Source organism: Notamacropus eugenii, chromosome 1 (assembly GCF_028372415.1).
Source record: "Notamacropus eugenii isolate mMacEug1 chromosome 1, mMacEug1.pri_v2, whole genome shotgun sequence".
Taxonomy (NCBI): Eukaryota; Metazoa; Chordata; class Mammalia; order Diprotodontia; family Macropodidae; genus Notamacropus; species Notamacropus eugenii.
The window spans coordinates 79,452,367-79,469,522 of NC_092872.1; the positions used below are offsets into that span (position 1 = coordinate 79,452,367).

At 36.9% G+C, this 17,156-nt stretch overlaps 1 protein-coding gene across 4 annotated transcripts in view; it reads right to left on the bottom strand.

Annotated features, from left to right (window-relative positions):
- Positions 1-17,156, bottom strand: part of FAM221B (family with sequence similarity 221 member B) — a 53,205-nt gene that overhangs the window by 33,957 nt on the left and 2,092 nt on the right. For all 4 annotated transcript variants that reach the window (XM_072607132.1, XM_072607122.1, XM_072607138.1 and 1 more), the window contains exon 2: positions 8,402-8,852. In XM_072607132.1, the coding sequence (XP_072463233.1) occupies positions 8,402-8,852 (451 nt within the window). The remainder of the gene's footprint in view (positions 1-8,401; positions 8,853-17,156) is intronic.

Here is a 17,156-nt window from a genome sequence, read left to right on the forward strand (position 1 = left end):
TTTTAAGGAGGGAAAGGGTGAAAGGAGGAGAAGGAGAGAAAGAAAGAAGGAAAAGAAAAGGAGAGAGAGAGAGAGAGACAGAGAAAGAGAGAGAGAGAGAGAGAGAGAGAGAGAGAGAGAGAGAGAGAGAGGATAAACAAGAGAAAAAAGCAGGAAGAAGGGAAATACACAGTTAGTAATCATAACTGTGAATGTGAATGGGATGAACTCATCCATAAAACAGAAGTGGATAGCAGAGTCTATTAAAAAAGAATCTTACAATATGTTGTTTACAAGAAGCAAAGAGACATACATAGGGTAAAGGTAAGGGGCTGAAGCAGGATTTATTATGCTTCACCTGAAGTAAAAAAAAAAAAAAAAGCAGGCACAGCAATTATGATCTCAGACAAAGTAAAACCAAAAATAGATTTAATTAAAAGAGTTAAGCAGGGAAACTACATTTTGCTTAAAGGTACCATAGACAATGAAGTAATATCAATACTAAATATATATGCATCAAAATGATATAGCATCCAAATTCTTAAAGGAAAAGATAAATGAGTCACAGAAGGAAAGAGACAATAAAACTATACTAGTGGGGGACCTCAACTTTCCTTTCTCAAAACCATACAAGAACTATACAAATCTAACCAAAAAATAAACAAGAAAGAAATTAAGGAGGTAATAGGAAAGTTAGAAAATTTTAAAAAGTTAGAAATGATAGCCCTTTGTAGAAAATTGAATGGGAATAGAAAGAAATATCTTTTCTCAGTGCTACATGGCACTTTTCCTCAGTGATAGAAAGTAATATATTTTTTCTCAATGACACATGGCACCTACACAAAAATTGTCCATGTATTAGGGTATAAAAACCTAGCAACAAAATGCAGAAAAGCATGAATATTAAAAGAACCCTTTTCAGATTACAATACAATAAAGTTACATTCAATAAAGGGCCATGGAAACCTAGCTTAAAATTAATTGGAAACTAAATAATCTAATCCTAAAGAATGGGTCGAAAACAAATCAAAGAAACAATAATTTCATAAAAGAGAATGATAACAATGAGACACTATACTAAAATTTATAGGATGCAGCCAAAGCAGTTGTTAGGGAAAAAATTTATGTCTTTGAATGCTTACGTCAATAAAATAGAAAAAGAACAGATCAGTGAGTTGGGCATGCAACTAATAAACTAGAAAAAGAACAAATTAAAAATCCCCAATTAAATGCCAAGTTAGAAATTCTGAAAATCAAAAGAGAGATTAATAAAATTGAAAGCAACAAAACCATCAAACTGATAAATAAAACCAGGAGCTGGTTTTATGGAATAAACCCCCAAGAAAATAGATTATTGGTTAATTTGATTAAAAAAATAAGAAAACCAAATTATCAGTATCAAAAATGAAGAGGGTGAATGTACTACCAATGAAAAGGAAATTAAAATAATTATTAGGAGCTACTTTGCCCAATTACATGCCAAGAAATTCAACAATCTAAGTGAAATGGATAAATGTTTACAAAAATGTAAATTTCCCAGATTAACAGAAGAGGAAATAGAATATTTAAGTGACCCTATCTTAGAAAAAGAAATTGAGTAAGCCATTAATGAACTACCTAAGAAAAAAAATCACCAGACCAGATGGATTCACAAATGAATTCTACCAAACATTTAATAAACAATTCAAATATTTTATATACTATTTGTAAACGGCAAAGGAATCCTACCAAATTTCTTTTACAACATAAATATGGTGCTGATACTTAAACCAGGAAGATCAAAAACGGAGAAAGAAAACTACAGACCAATTTCCCTAAAGAATATTGATGCAAAAATTCAAATAAAATACTAGCAAGGTGAATACAGCAAAATATCATAAAGATCATATGCTATGACAAGATGAGACTTATTCCAGGAATTCAGGGCTGGCTCAATATTAGAAAAACTATTAGCATAATTGGCCATAACAATAACAAAACAACAAAAATCGTATGATTTTCTCAACAGATGCAGAAAAAGATTTTTGACAAAATACAATACTCATTCTTATTAAAAAACACTAGGAAACAGAAGTGGAGCTTTCCTTAAAATGATATGTACTACCTGTCTAAAGTCATCAGAAAGCTTTATGTGTAATGGGAATAAGCTGGTTAGTTGTCCTTTGTGTTTGATGAGGACCAAAATACTATCACCATGTTGAGGTTGAGGTGCAGTGTTTCCAACTGTGGCTGATAAGAGCATAGAAGGCTCTTCCATAAGCTGGGCACAAATAGTCCATATGGACATTTGGAGTAGAGATGACTCTAAATTTGTGCATCTCATGTTTCTTTTAAGTTACTGTAGTTCTGCTTTGTTTCTAGATCAAATGTGGGCACACCACATTGGGTGGTCCTGTGCCAGTGTCACCCATGTCTCACAATCGATTCCAAAGTTCTTCAGAGAGAACTTGACAGTGTCTTTGTGTTGCTACTTCTGACCATTGTGTGAGTGCTTCCCTCATGTGACTTCTCTGAAAAACAGTCTTTTAGGCAAATATACATTTGGCATTTGAACAATGTGGCCAACCCACTGGAGTTGTACTCTGTGCAGTAGAGTTTGAATGCTTGGCAGTTCTCCTGAGAAAGGACCTCAGTGTCTGGTACCATATTTTGTCAAGTGATGTTCAGAATCTTTTTAAGACAATTCAAATGAAAGTCATTCAGTTTTCTGGCATGGCACTAGTATAATGTCTAGGTTTCACAGGCATATAACAATGAGGTTGACACAATGACTCTGTAGACCTTCAGTTTTGTAGGCTACTTAATACCTCTTCTCTCTCACACTGTCCTTTGGAACCTTCCAAACTCTAAGCTAGATCTGGCATTTTGTACACAAACCTCATCTATATGTGCATCCCTGGAAAGTATATTGTCAAGGTAAGTGAACTTATATATAGCATTCAAAATTTCTCCATTTGTAGTAACTGGTGGTTCCACTTATGGAGACTGGGATATTGGCTGGTGGAGAACCTGTTTCTTGGTGTTGCACAAGTGGCAGGGAAATGATCCATGCTTTGTTGTATCTTAGCCCCAGCACCTGCACTGAGTGTACAATCATCTGTAAACAAAAAGTTGTATACTAACTCTCCCTTCACTTTAGTCTTGGCTTGTAGCCTTTTCAAGTGAAATTAATTTACCATCAGTGTGGTAGCTGACCCTGATCCTATTTTCATCCTTGTTGTGACTTGTTGTTCTGACAATAGTACTGAAGCATCATGCTAAAAAATATGAGAGCAAGCACAGAGTCCTGCTTCACTCCAGTGGTTACTGGGAAAGCATGGGAGCATCATCCATTACCCAGAACTCATGTCAGCATGTCATTGGATCTGGTATATAATACTGATGAACTTCTCTGGGAAATCAAATTTTTCCATGACATTCAACAAACCCTTATGACTGACAGTAGCATCAAAGGCCTTGGTCAGATGGATGAACGTTGTGTACAGATCTCTGTTCTGCTCCTGGCAGTTGTTAGTCAGGAAACACCACATCAACCGTTTCTCAGCCACACTGGCTCCCAGGCAGATGACTGTCTTCCAAGTGAAGGATCAGCCTATTTAGGAAGACTGGCAAGAATCTCACCGACAGTGACTAAGAGAGGGACCCACCTGTGATTGTTACAGAACAACCTATTTCCCTTTCCTTTTTAGAGATTGAAAATGGTGGCATCCTTGAACTCCTGGGAGATAACCTTCTTTTGCAATATAACTCTGTCAGCTTTTGTATAAGCAGTGGGTCACCTGCCTTGTAAATCTCAGCTGAAATAGAATCAACAATAGGCACTTTGGCACATGAGAGGAACCTAATGGCATTCAAAACCTCTTCTTTAGTTGGATGTTTGGATAGAGGGGAACTGACTTCAACCTGAGCTACGTGGTCAATGGCTTTAGCATTGATCGATGACTATCTGTTGAGAACATTATATAAGTGTTTAGCCCATTTCAGTCATGTTCTTATCACTAATCAATGTGGTTACATCAATGCCCTTGAGGTGCACCATAGGTCTTTAGCCCGCAAATAGCCTTTGGGGTATCATAAAATCACTTTGAATTGTTACTATATGCACAAAACTGAATTTCATCTGCTTTCTTACTGAGCCAAGAATGCTGCCATTTCTCTAAGCTTCACTTACATTTTACTTCTGACGGAGTTAAATGCTGCCTTCTTAGAGATAGAAGAATTATCCTACTGGTAAACTCTGTGGAGTTCTCATTATTCATTTAGTAGCTTCTGAATTTCCCTATCATTTTCATCAAACCAAGCCTGATGTTTGTGAGTGTTGCGGCCCAGAGAAGTAAATGTGGTGCTGTATACTAAAATCTCTGAAAGTTGCCCACACCTTTTCTGCTTCACTGTTGCCAACTGTGTGTTGACTCAGCTGTCCCTCCAAGTCAGTAACAAACTGTTCAGGCATGGAGAAGTGCTTTGATCACTTGATGTTAGGTTTTCTGGAAGTTGTCTTGCTTTGGGGCCACTGCTTTTGTTGAATGCAAATGTTTACCTTGGAAAGGATAAATCTATGACTGATCCAACATGCTGTGCCACACCTTGCCTTCATCACTCTCATATCCTGTCTGTCTCTTCCCTTTACAATAACACATTTTCTTAAATGTCAGTGTTTGCTGCGAAGGTGCATCCATGAAGTTTTTGTTGCATTTAGGTAAACAGAAGATGATGTTGGTGCTGAGGCCATGACACAAACAAATCTTCAGTGGTAAGCAACTTGGTGTTTCTGATTCTGTTCCTTTCAAGGACTCTTTACCATGTCTGATAGTTTGTGCCTACTCTAGCATTAAAGTCACCTAGAATTACAAGTTTGTTCTCTTTCAGCACATTGATGATGAATGTCTTGAGGTCTTCATAACATTCTTCTTTGATCTCATCAGGTTTTTCATGGTGGGAGCATATGTATTGATGATGCTGGCATGGTGTTTTCCTCTAAGTGACAGTCACATTGTCATGAGCCTGTCATTCACTTCTTTTGGGAGGCATATAAACTTGTTGACTAGTTTAGTTCTGATTGTAAAATCTATGCCAGCTTCACTATGTTCCCCATCACTATGGCCACTCCAAATAAAACACATAAACATGTATCCAACTCCAACTTTGGTAAACCGGTCTCCATTTGCCAGCTTTAACTCAGGGCTGCTTTTTGGATATATCTGCTGAGTTCTCTCAGAACAAGAGCTGTTCATCTTTCAGATCTACTGAATTTTGTGTTGTCTGTTAGTGTATGCAACTCCATGTACCAATGGTGAATAAAATCATCTTCACAAAAGTTTTTGTACATTTTTTGGTGTTTTTACTGCAAGGTAGGATTCCTGCCCATAGTAATCAGGCCAGGGTTGGTTAAGTAAAGCTGAACAATTTTAGGGTCTTTTCTGGCCCTCTCCTCAGGTCAGGAGGTGAGCAATGTGATCCTTAAAGAAAGCTGCTCAAAGAAGAAATAGGAAGAGAAATTCCATTTAAAATAACTGTAGACAATATAAAATACCTGGGAGGCTACTTGCCACAACAACCCAGAAACCACATAAACAAAATTACAAAACATTTTTCACACAAATAAAATCACATCTAAATAATTGGGAAAATATCAATTGCCCATGGTAGGCCAACCCAATATAATAAAAATGACAATTCTACCTAAATTAATTTACTTATTCAATTCTATTCCAATCAAACTACTATTTTATAGAGATACAAAAAATAATAACAAAATTCATCTAGAAGAACAAAAGGTCAAGAATGTCAGGGGAATCAATGAAAAAAATGTGAAGGAAGATGGCTTAGCTCTACCAGATTCCACACTGTATTATAAGTCATTAATCTTCAAAACAATCTGGTACTGGCTAAGAAATGAGTGGTGGATCGGTGGAATAGGTTAGGTACACAAGACACAGTAACAAATGACAGTAGTAATATAGGGTTTGATAAACTTGTAGACCCAAGTTTTTGGGACAGGAACTCATTATTTGCTGGAAAAATGGGAAAACAGTATGGCAGAAACTGTTTATAGACTAACATTTTACATCATATAGTAAGACAAAGTCAAAATGGGTTGATGTTTTATACACAAAAGGTGATACCATAAGCCAGGGGTGAGGAACCTGTGGCCTTGAGGCAGGTGGGTGACAGGTGGACACCAAAGGTGGAAAGCAGCCCTGAAAAGGGCTCAGCAGCCCTCACCTTAGAGATACAAGTCTTCTTTGAACACCCATATGCTAGAAACTAGTAGCATTCTCAATAAGATCAGGGGTGAAGCAAGGATGCCCATTATTACCACTATTATTCAATACTGTACTAGAAATGCTATCTATAGCAATGACAAGAAATAAGAGAAGGAAAAGAAATTAAAGAAATTAGAATAAGCAATGAGGAAAAAAAATGATCACTCTTTGCACATGATATGATGGTATACTTGGAGAATCCTGGAGAATCAGCTAAAAAACTAGTTGAAATAACTAACAACTTCAGCAAATTTGCAAGATATAACATAAACCTTGCAAGACATAATATAAACCCACACAAATCATCAGCATTTCTATTTATTACTGACAAAGTCCAGCAGCAAGAGCCAGAAAGAGAAATTCTATTTAAAATAACTGTAGACAATATAAAATACTTGGGAGTTGCAAACTCAGGAAATATATGAATACAATTACAAAACAGTTTTCACAAGAACAACTATGTCCAAAAGGTTATAAAACTATGCATACCATTTGATCCAGCAATACCATTACTAGGTCTGTATTCCAAGAGATTTAAAAAAAGAAAAAGGATTTATACGTATGAACACATTTATAGCAGGTCTTTTTGTGGTGGTAAAGAATTTGAATTTGAATGGATGCCCATCAATTAATTAGGGAATGGCTGAGAAATAGTTGTGGTGTTTGATTGTAATGGAATATTACGGTGCTATTAGAAATGATGAACAATTGGACTTCAGAAAAACCTGGAAAGACTTAAATGAACTGATGCAAAATGAAGTGAGCAGAACTAGGAGGACATTATACACAGTAATAGCAATATAATGATCAACTGTGAATGACTTGGCTATGCTTAGCAATACAATGATGTAAGACAATTCCAAAGGACTCGTAGTGAAACATGCTATCTACCTCCAGAGAAAGAACTGATGGAGTCTGAATGCAGATCAAAGCATTTTTTTACTTGTTAAATTTTTCTTGTTTTTTTTTTTTTGTATGTGTTTCCTTCACAACAAGACTAATATGGAAATACTTTTTTGCAATTGTATGTATAACCTATAACAAATTGCTTGCCTTCTCAATGAGGGGGAAGGGAAGAGAAGGAGGGAGAAAATTTGGAACTCAAAATTTGAAAAAAATGAATGTAAAATATTCTTACATGTAATTGGAAAAAAACCAACATATTTAAAAAATGAAAAAAAAATGATGGGGTGAGGGTGTTTCAGAAGAGAAGGAGCAAGACCTATATGAACTGATAGAAAGTATAGTGAAAAGAACTGGGAGACCATTGTGCTTACTACCACCAATGCTATAATGATCAACTGTGAAAGATATGGCTACTCTGATACAAGAAAATTACAGAGTACTTGGAATAAAAAAGTGCTATCAACCTTCAGAGGGAGAACTGATGAGCTCTGATTGAAAATTGAAGCATAATTTTTCTTGCTTTTTTTGGTCATATGGCTATTAGGGAAACATGTGCTGTATGATTTCACGTGTGTGAATGATATATTGTTTGCCTTCTCAGTGGATAGGGGAGAGAAGGGAGGAAAGAGAGAATTGGAGAATTGGAGAAGAATGTTAAAAATAAATAATATAAAAATTAAAAGAATTGTCACATAAACAAAAGAAGGCCAAAAAAAAAAAATATCTGGTACCCGACAGAGAGGAATTGTAGAACCTTAAAGAAGAGGGCTGTTTAACTTGAAGGTGGTGATGGCAGAGAGGGCTGTATAACCTGACAGGGGCATGTAAGCTTGAAAAGAGTGGGGAGGGCACTATATAATCTGATAGGAAGAGTAGTCTTCCAGGGGCAGGTGATGAATAGGGAGGTCATGTAATCTGAAAAAGGGGGTTATATAATTTGAGAGGAGAGATGCAGTATAACCTATGGGCAGGGGGGAAATCCTTATAACTTGGGAGGTGAAGTCCTCATAACCTGAAGGAATGAGAATGAAGGTGGAGATGGAGAAGAAGGGTTGAGGCTTTAAACATGGGTTCTGGGATAGAGACAAGAATAGCTTGGGGGTTAAGAACAAAGGGGGAAGGCATATGTTTCAGGACTGGGATGATGGTTCTGGGGCAAGGGTTTGGGGATGTGGATGAGGGCCCTTGGATTAAGGAATGGGTCCTGGACTTGGGAGTGTTGAGGGAGGTTTTGGGGAAGCAGTTATTACGTGAGTTTGGTTTCTTCATTATCTTCTTTCCTCGGGTAATTCTCTGACTTGTTTGGATGTGTTCATCACTGATGCCTTCTTCATATAGTTCCTCATGTTCTTTAGCTGTGGATTTTTCTCTTATGGTTTTTGGGGATTTGGCTGGAAGGAAACGGCCTGCAGAGAGTGGATTCTCCACTGGGCTCTTAAAATCATCAGCACTGTGGGCCTCTTCTTCTTCTTCTTCTTCATTTTCATTGGTATGGGCTTTAGAAGTAGAAGACCTACTTAGCATTTCTGCATTGAGAGCTCCAGTGGTGTGTTCTTTAAAGAAGATGGATTCCTCAAGATTGAGGTCATCCTCAGGTGACCCCAGGGTCACTATAGAGGTGGGGAACTCAGGAGCAGAAGTCTCATAATTGGTAATGTCATAAATAGAGGATTCTTTGTGACTTGTCTTATCAGCATCCATCTGTTGGTAGAAAAGGGAATATAGTTTATTAGGGTAGAGTATGGAGTTTCAGAGTCAGGAGTGAAACGAGGGATGTAAGGAGATGAGGGTTAAGAACAGAAAATGAAAAGCAGGAGGAGTATAAAAGATGAAGATTAGGGGTGGCTCAGGGAGGTAGGCAGCTCTAGTTTTTGGGTGAGGTCATTAGGAAATCCAGGTGTGCTCTGGGTATGGAAAAGTAATACAACCAAGTACTCTGGGGAGACAAAGAGGAAAAGTAAAGTACGGTTATTTTTTTTTTTTTGTCACTGGTGGGATATAAGAAGCATCAGGTTGTGAACACAGGATAAAGATCTCACTCCAGTAGAGTTGTTTGAGAAGGGGAGGGTTGGGTTGAGTTGGAAGATGGAGAAAGTGGTGAAAACGAGTGACCAGTAGGTAAGATAAACACAGACATGAAGAGTATGTGAAGCCTATGAGTTAGTCAATAAGCATAAAGAACAGACAATGAGGCATAAGTAGTGGTTCCAAATCCAAGACTGGGAAGTGCTGGGAGGGAATGGGATAGAAGAAAAAAGAACAAGTTCAGGAAAAGGTACTATTGTCAAGGACATGCTCATTAAAGCAGCTTTGGACTAGAGCTAACTTCCAGCATCTTAGGTCATGCCTATCTGAAGAGAGACTGAAACATAGTAACTACAGCTATATATGGGTAAGGATACAAGTATCCTTGTCTGAGTAGCTAAGGAGAAAGGCATTGATTGCCCTAAGAGAGAAGGTTTAACAGTTGGAAATGGTAAGCTTTTCTTTGGGGGAAGGAAATTGCCTATTTATTAGTTTGAGGGTTCATGTTATAGGGAGAGCTCAGGGTAATGAGAAGCTGAGCTATGGAAATGAAAAAGAAGTGAAGGATGTGAGAGGGAATGTCTCTGGGAGAATTGCATTTATGTACTTTGTTGTATCATATACTATAAACACATAATTAACACTAACTGGATATAAAAGAAAATAAAGAGTTTAGAGTGTGTGGTCTAGCCTAAAAATCATTTGAGTCAAGGTGGCATAGGGGATTGAGGGTTGGCCCTGGAATCAGAAAAAACCTTGGTTCAAATCCTTCTTCTGACACCAACTGGTTGTGTGATCATCAGTAAATTATTCAAACTCTCAGTGCCCTAGCGCAAGGTTGTGGCTTGCTCATGCAATCTGAAGATGAATTGCTCATCTGCATTGGCAAAGAAAGGTCTTATAACAATGAGCTCATAGGTCTGGACACACACACTAAAGAACCATTTAAAAGGAAAGAAGCAAAAGAAAAATAACAGAAGGTAAAAAAATCATTTTAACATTAAATTTAAATGGGAAACATCCTCTTTTAGAAGGAGCAGTGACTAGATTAAAACAACAGAATCAAAAACCTATCTCCTGAGAGTGACACACTTAAAACCAAGAGACGTAAGCATAACAAAAATGAAAGAAGTATTTCTTTTTTTTTAAATTATTTTTTAATGTTTAACAATCACTGCCATACAATTGAGATTTTATCCCCCCCACACCTACCCCCCACTACCCCCTCCCTCCCCACGACTGCATATAATTCTGTATAGGTTCTACATATACTTTCCTATTGAGTACATTTTCACTATAGTCATGCTATGTAGTTGGACTAAAATAAATGAAAGAAATCATATAACAAATCAAAACATGATACACAAAAACATACACATACACAAACATGATTGCTACATTTTGCGAATGACTTCCATATTTCTTTCTCTGAGTGTGGAAGGCATTTTGCCTTGAGAACTGCCATTGGGATTTTTTTTTTTTAAGAAGTTCTTTACCACTAGGAAGTAAGAAATACAGGTTAAGGGGTAAAGAAAGCTATCTGGACCTACAGGACAAAAGAGAAGACGGAGACAAGGGCAGAGAGGGAGGATAGAAGAGAGAGCAGATTGGTCACAGGGGCAATTAGAATGCTTGGGGTTGGGGGGGGAGGGGATAAAAGGGGAGAAAATTTGTAACCCAAAATTTTGTGAAAATAAATGTTAAAAGTTAAATAAAAAAAAAAAGAAGTTCTTGCGTTATTATGAAGTTCCAAGTCTACCAGAAAAAACTCTCACACACTGTGGTCATTGCTGTGCACAAAGTTCTCCTGGTTCTGCTCCTTTCACTCAGCATCAGGTCATATAAGTCCTTCCAGGCCTCTCTGAAATCTTCTTGTTCATCATTTCTTATGGCACAATAGTACTCCATTACATTCATATACCATAATTTATTCAGCCATTCCCCAATTGATGGACATCCCCTTGACTTCCAGTTTTTGGCAACTACAAAAAGTGCTGCTATAAATATTTTTGTACATGTGGGACCCTTTCCCATTTTTATGATCTCTTGGGGATACAGTCCTAGTAGTGATATTGCTGGGTCAAAGGGTATGCACATTTTTGTAGCCCTTTGGGCATAGTTCCAAATTGCTCTCCAGAATGGTTGGATGCGCTCGCAGCTCCACCAACAATGAATTAGTGTTCCAACTCTCCCACATCCTCTCCAGCATTTATCATTTTCTTGTTCTGTCATGTTTGCCAATCTTATAGGTGTGATGTGGTACCTCAGAGTTGTTTTGATTTGCATCTCTCTAATCAATAGTGATTTAGAGCATTTTTTCATATGATTATAGATATCTTTAATTTCTTGAAAGATTTCTGAGAGATATACAACTAGGGAATACTTACAGGCTTGAAATATATAGACAGAACCCATAAATACAAGTCTGGAAAAACTAAGGGATGCTTTAATTATGGGAAGTTAGGAAAATTTTTGAGCAAATCAGAGAAAATGAAACCCAGTTTTGTATACCCCCCCCCATATATAGCAAATAAATATTTGGTGTACATGAGGAATTTCTTCTTATCATAAGAAGCCTATAGAAGGATGTTCTTCTTATCATAAGCTTAATAATGAAATCTGTGGGACAAAAACTATGGGCTTTTTAGTTACTTCATCTGGAGAGTTACAAACTGATTTCCAAAATGGTTATACTGATTCATAGGTCCACCCCCCCAATGCACCGCTGTACTCATCTTCCCATAATATTCCAGTTTTCCCCCTCCTCCATCCCTGTAAAAATCGACCACCCCTATTTTGATATATTTGTCAATTTGCAAGGTATGAGATGAAACCTCAGGGTTTATTTTAGTTTGTATCTCTTTTTATTAGTGATTTGGAGAATTCTTCCACCTGATTATTAATAGTTTATAACTCTTCTTTAGAAAATTGTTCATAACCTTTGAGTACTTAATTATTAGGCTTTTGATTCTTGGATATCAAAACGCTTATCTTAGATATATTAATATATCTAAGATATATTAATTTTGTTTGGGCAGAAATTTTCATATAATCAAAATTATTGATTTTATCTTTTTTAAATTGCCTCTCTCTCTCATTTGGTTAAGAATACATCTACCCATGGCTGTGAGAGCCATGTGATCTACTTCTCTTTTTTATAGTGTGATCTTTAAAATTAAGGTCACATATCCATTTAGAATGCTTTGTGGTATAGAATGTAAGGTGCCAGGTCTAAGCCTAATTCTGCCAGACTGTTTTCCTAGCAGTTTTTAATCAAATTCAAAATTCTTTTTTTTTAAATGTAAAATAGGGAGTTAAAAAAATATCAGAGTTCTTTCCTAAGTAATTAATATTTTCCAGGCATTGAGTTTCATTTTTAAAATTATTCTCCCTTGTCTGGTCAGTTTCTTTGACCTACTTCTCTATTTTTTAATCAGTACCAGAAAGTTTTGATGGCTGCTGCTTTATAATATAGTTTGAGGTCTAGAGGTGTCATTCCCTCTTTGTCTATACCTCTTTTCATTATATTCCTTGATATTTTAGATCTTCCATTTTTCCAAATGAACATTATTATTTTTTTCAAGTTCTATAAAGTATCCCTTTGACAATCTAATTTGTTTAGCATTGTAAGTATATATTACCTTTGGTAATATTCTCGTGGCATAGCCCAGTCAGGAGCACTGAATATTTCCTCACCTATTTAAGTTGTTATTTCTTTAAGGAGAACTTTGTAATTGGGTATTTTTGATACGTAATTTCATGAGAGGTAATGTGGCATAATGAATAGAAAGATGACTTTGGATAGAAACTGATTTGGGTTCAAGTCCTTCCTCTTTGGGCTCGTTATTTAACCTCTCAGTGCCTTGTGCAACTTTGTAAGACTGTATATTTCAGAGAAGGTATGATATGTATTACTAGAAGGAACTGCTCATCAGGAGTTTCTTGTAGGTCTGGTCCATTTAATTTCCTATTTCATATTTTAGAGAGAAAATATAGCTAACATTGATTTTTTAAAAATAGAGCTCCTATCACATGGCATGGAACAGTTTTAGAAATTCTGAGTTTGGGGATGAATGGTTCCAAAAGCTATCTTACTTAGATGAGTGTAAGAAATGTACAAGGGACAAGGTTGGAATTAGCTATTGTGCTGCCTAGTCAACCTAGTAAAAATAACAATTAAAAGTTAAGAATACCAGACAATGTGTTTACTAAGGACCTACTTGGTAGCTTAGTGGTGCAGTGGATAGAGTAGCAGGATAGAAGTCAGGAAGACTCATCTTCATGATTTCAAATCTAGTCTCAGATACTTATTAGCTGTGTGTGACCCTGGGCAAGTCCCTTATCCCTGTTTGCCTCAGTTTCCTCATCTTTAAAATGAGCTGGAGAAGGAAATGGCAAATCACTCCAGTATCTTTGTCAAGAAATAGAGTTACAAAGAGTCAGACATGACTGAGAATGACTAAATAACAACAAAGAGTCCAAGTTCTAGAGACAAGAAGAAAGGTCAAAAAATAGTCCTTGCTCCTAAGGAGTTCTCAACTGAATGGGGGAGAAGACATGGAAACAAATATAAGAAAATGAGCTACATTCAGGATAAATTGGAGAACATCAATAAAGGGAAGAAGACATTAGCATTAAGGGGGATCAGGAAAGGCTTCTCATAAAATATAGAATTTTAGCTGGGATTTGAAAGAAACCAAGAGGTGGTAATGAGGAAGAGTATTCCAGACATGGGGGAGAGCCAAGGAAAATACCCAGAATCTGGAGATGGAGTGTTTTGTGGGAAAAAAAACCAAGGAGACTGGTGTTACTAGATCTCAGACTATATGGCCGGGGGTAAGGTGTAAGAAAAACTAGAAAGATAGGAAGAACCAAGCTATGAAGGGCTTTAAATGCCAGGCAAAAATTTTATATTTGATCCTGGAAGGGATAGGGAGCCATTGGGGTTAATTACCCCAATGACCCTAGGGTCATTGATATAGTCATATCTGAACATTAGGGAGAGTAATTTGATAGTTGAGTGGAATATGGAATGGAGTGAGGAGAGACTGGAGGCTTGGAGCCTCCAGCAGGCTTTTGCAATAGTCTGGGTATAAGGTGATTAAGGCCTACACCAGGATGGTATCAGTGTCAGAAGAAAGGAGGAGGTGTATTCAAGCAGTATTATGGAGGTAAAATCAACAGGATTTGGCAAAAAATTGACTATGGAGGGGTAAGAAGGAGCTGATATGCCCAAAGGGCTATAAAAATATGTCATATCCTTTGACCCAGCAATACCACTTCTAGGTCTGTATCCCAAAGAGTTCATACAAATGGGAAAAGGATACCACACATACAAAAATATTTTAACAGCTCTTTTTTGTGGTGGCAAAGAATTGGAAATTGAGATGCCCATCAGGAATGACTGAACAAGTTGTGGTATATGAATGTAATGGAATAACATTGTGCTATAAGAAATAATGAGCAGATGGACTTCGGAAAAAACTTGGAAAGACTTACATGAACTGATGCTGAGAGAAGTGAGCAGAACCAGGATAACATCGTATACAGTAACAACCACATTATATGATGACGTTGATGGATTTGTCCCTTCTTAGTGATGCAAGAATATAAGACAACTTCAAAAGACTCATGATGAAAGATGCTGTCTAAACCCAGAAAAAGAACTATGGAATCTGAATGCAGATTGAAATATATTATTTGCTCATTCTTCTCCCTCCTCTCTCTCTCTCTCTCTCTCTCTCTCTCTCTCTCTCTCTCTCTCTCTCTCTCTCTCTCTCTCTCTCTCTATCTCTCTCTCTCTCTCTCTTTTGTGCCTATTTCTTCTTTCTCATGGTTTCTCCCATTGGTTCTAATTCTTATGTACAACATGACCAATATGAAAATAGGTTTAATATGAATGTATATGTTGAGGCTAAATCAATTTTACACACAGTTTTGGGGTGGCGAGTAGGGGAAGGAAGGACACGGAGAAAATGTGGAACTCAAAATCTTACAAAAGTGAATGTTGAAAACCAAAAATAAATAAATAAAAAGGAAAAAGAAAACTACATATTAACATTTTTTTAAAAAGCATGAGGAGTTGAGGATGACACCTAGGTTGTAAGCCTGGATGACTTGAAAAGATGGTGGTACCCTTAACAGTAATCGGAAAATTCAGAAAGGGTATTCATTGTAAACAAAATAGCAGCAAAGTTAAAGAGATAGACTGTCACGGTGGAAGGAACACTGCATTTGAAATTAGAGGACCTAGGGTCAAGATTGAATGCGGTTAGTTTCTGTGTGATCTTGATAAATCACTTAACTTTATGGGCCTCAGTTTCCTTACCTGTTAAATAAGGGGGTTGGACTTCTTTGGGGTAGGGGGACTATGAATTTGGTTAAGAAAAGTGTCAGCAGTAAAACGTCAGAAATGGATGAGGTACATGGATATGCACAAATTTCCAGGTCTGAGTCTCTAGCTAGCAGCCTTTCTCGTCAACTAATTATAGTTGTTTTCCCCACCAGACCTAGGCATTCAGAATGGCTCAGACCTACACTTCTCTGTTGCTCATATGTATCAGAGAGGGATCTGCATTGAGTGTTGAGTTCTACATTCTGATTAGCAGGGTAGCAAAGGAGGTACAGGATATACCCTGTAGATGTTGTGGAGCTTAACTTTACAGGCCAAAGGAATAATGATTTTGGAAAAAGGGAATGACAAGAAAATAGTCATTTAGTTTTTTGGAGTTCTGGGTGTTTTTTTAAATTACATAATTTTTAAATGAACAAATATTTATTTACTCTTTCACTCATTTCCTTCCCTTACCCCACTGGAAATAAACAACAAAATCTTTGTAACAAACATACAGCATAGTTAAACAGAGCAAATTGTCAAATTACCAGTGTCCAAAAAAAAAAGAGTATCTCATTCTGCACTCTGAATCCTTCACCTCTCTGTTAGGAAGGAGGTGAACAGCAGGTTTCATTGTCAGGCCTCTGGAATCATAGTTGATCATTGCATTGATCAGAGTTCTTAAGTCTTTAAGGTTTTGTTTTTGGTACAATGTTATAATTTTTTTTCTCCTGGTTCTACTGACTTCACTATGTATTAGTTAGTTCATACAAATCTTCCCCAGTTTCTTTGAAACCATACCGTTTCTCATTTCTTACAGAGTAATAGTATGCTAGATGCCTTTTAAAGTACCAGGTAGTCATACTTGGCTCCTGACCAGCAAGAATTTTCCTTGGCCTTGTTGCTTATGTAATTTTGTGGTTGGCTACGGGAGCACTTGAGTGTTGACTCAGATGGCTTGGAACTCTGTTACAACAGGATTTATGTCTTTTATAACAGGACAGCAGTGAAGGGAGTAATTGCCAGGAAATAATGTGGGGAGAAACAACAGCCTGAATGAAAAGATGATTTGCATGGAGCAACATACAAATCTGCACAGGAGAGGTAATAAGGCCTGATTTTCTTGTAGGTAGGTGGCAAAGCACTGGAGGTATTGTGATTGTGCATGGTTTTTTTTTTTTGTTTGTTTGTAGAGAATATATATAATTTGATCTTGAAGGTGAAGAAGACTTTCTGCTCAAAGTATAAAAGTAATTGAGGTCCATTATCAGAAATTATTTGGTTGGGGAACCATAGTGTTGGGTTTTGATGGTGAAACCATACATCAATGGAGTGTGTGGCTTCCAGGATCCAAATACAGGTTTGATTTTCAGCAACAATTTCTCACAGGTAATATATTTTATATGTGTGTGGTGGAGAAGTAAGTATAAGATTATAAATACGCTTTTCCCTTGCTAGACTGGGATAAGACTATACCTCTCATTATGTTGGATGTATTAGTAAGGGCCCATTGTGGCCCAGGGTTGATATTGTATTAGATTTTTATTTCAAGATAACAAAGATTTGATGGGTTTTGGAGGGATTATTAGAAAATATTCTTTCGTGGCAGGTTAGTGGGGGGAATGGTTAAGAGATATGTACTTGTT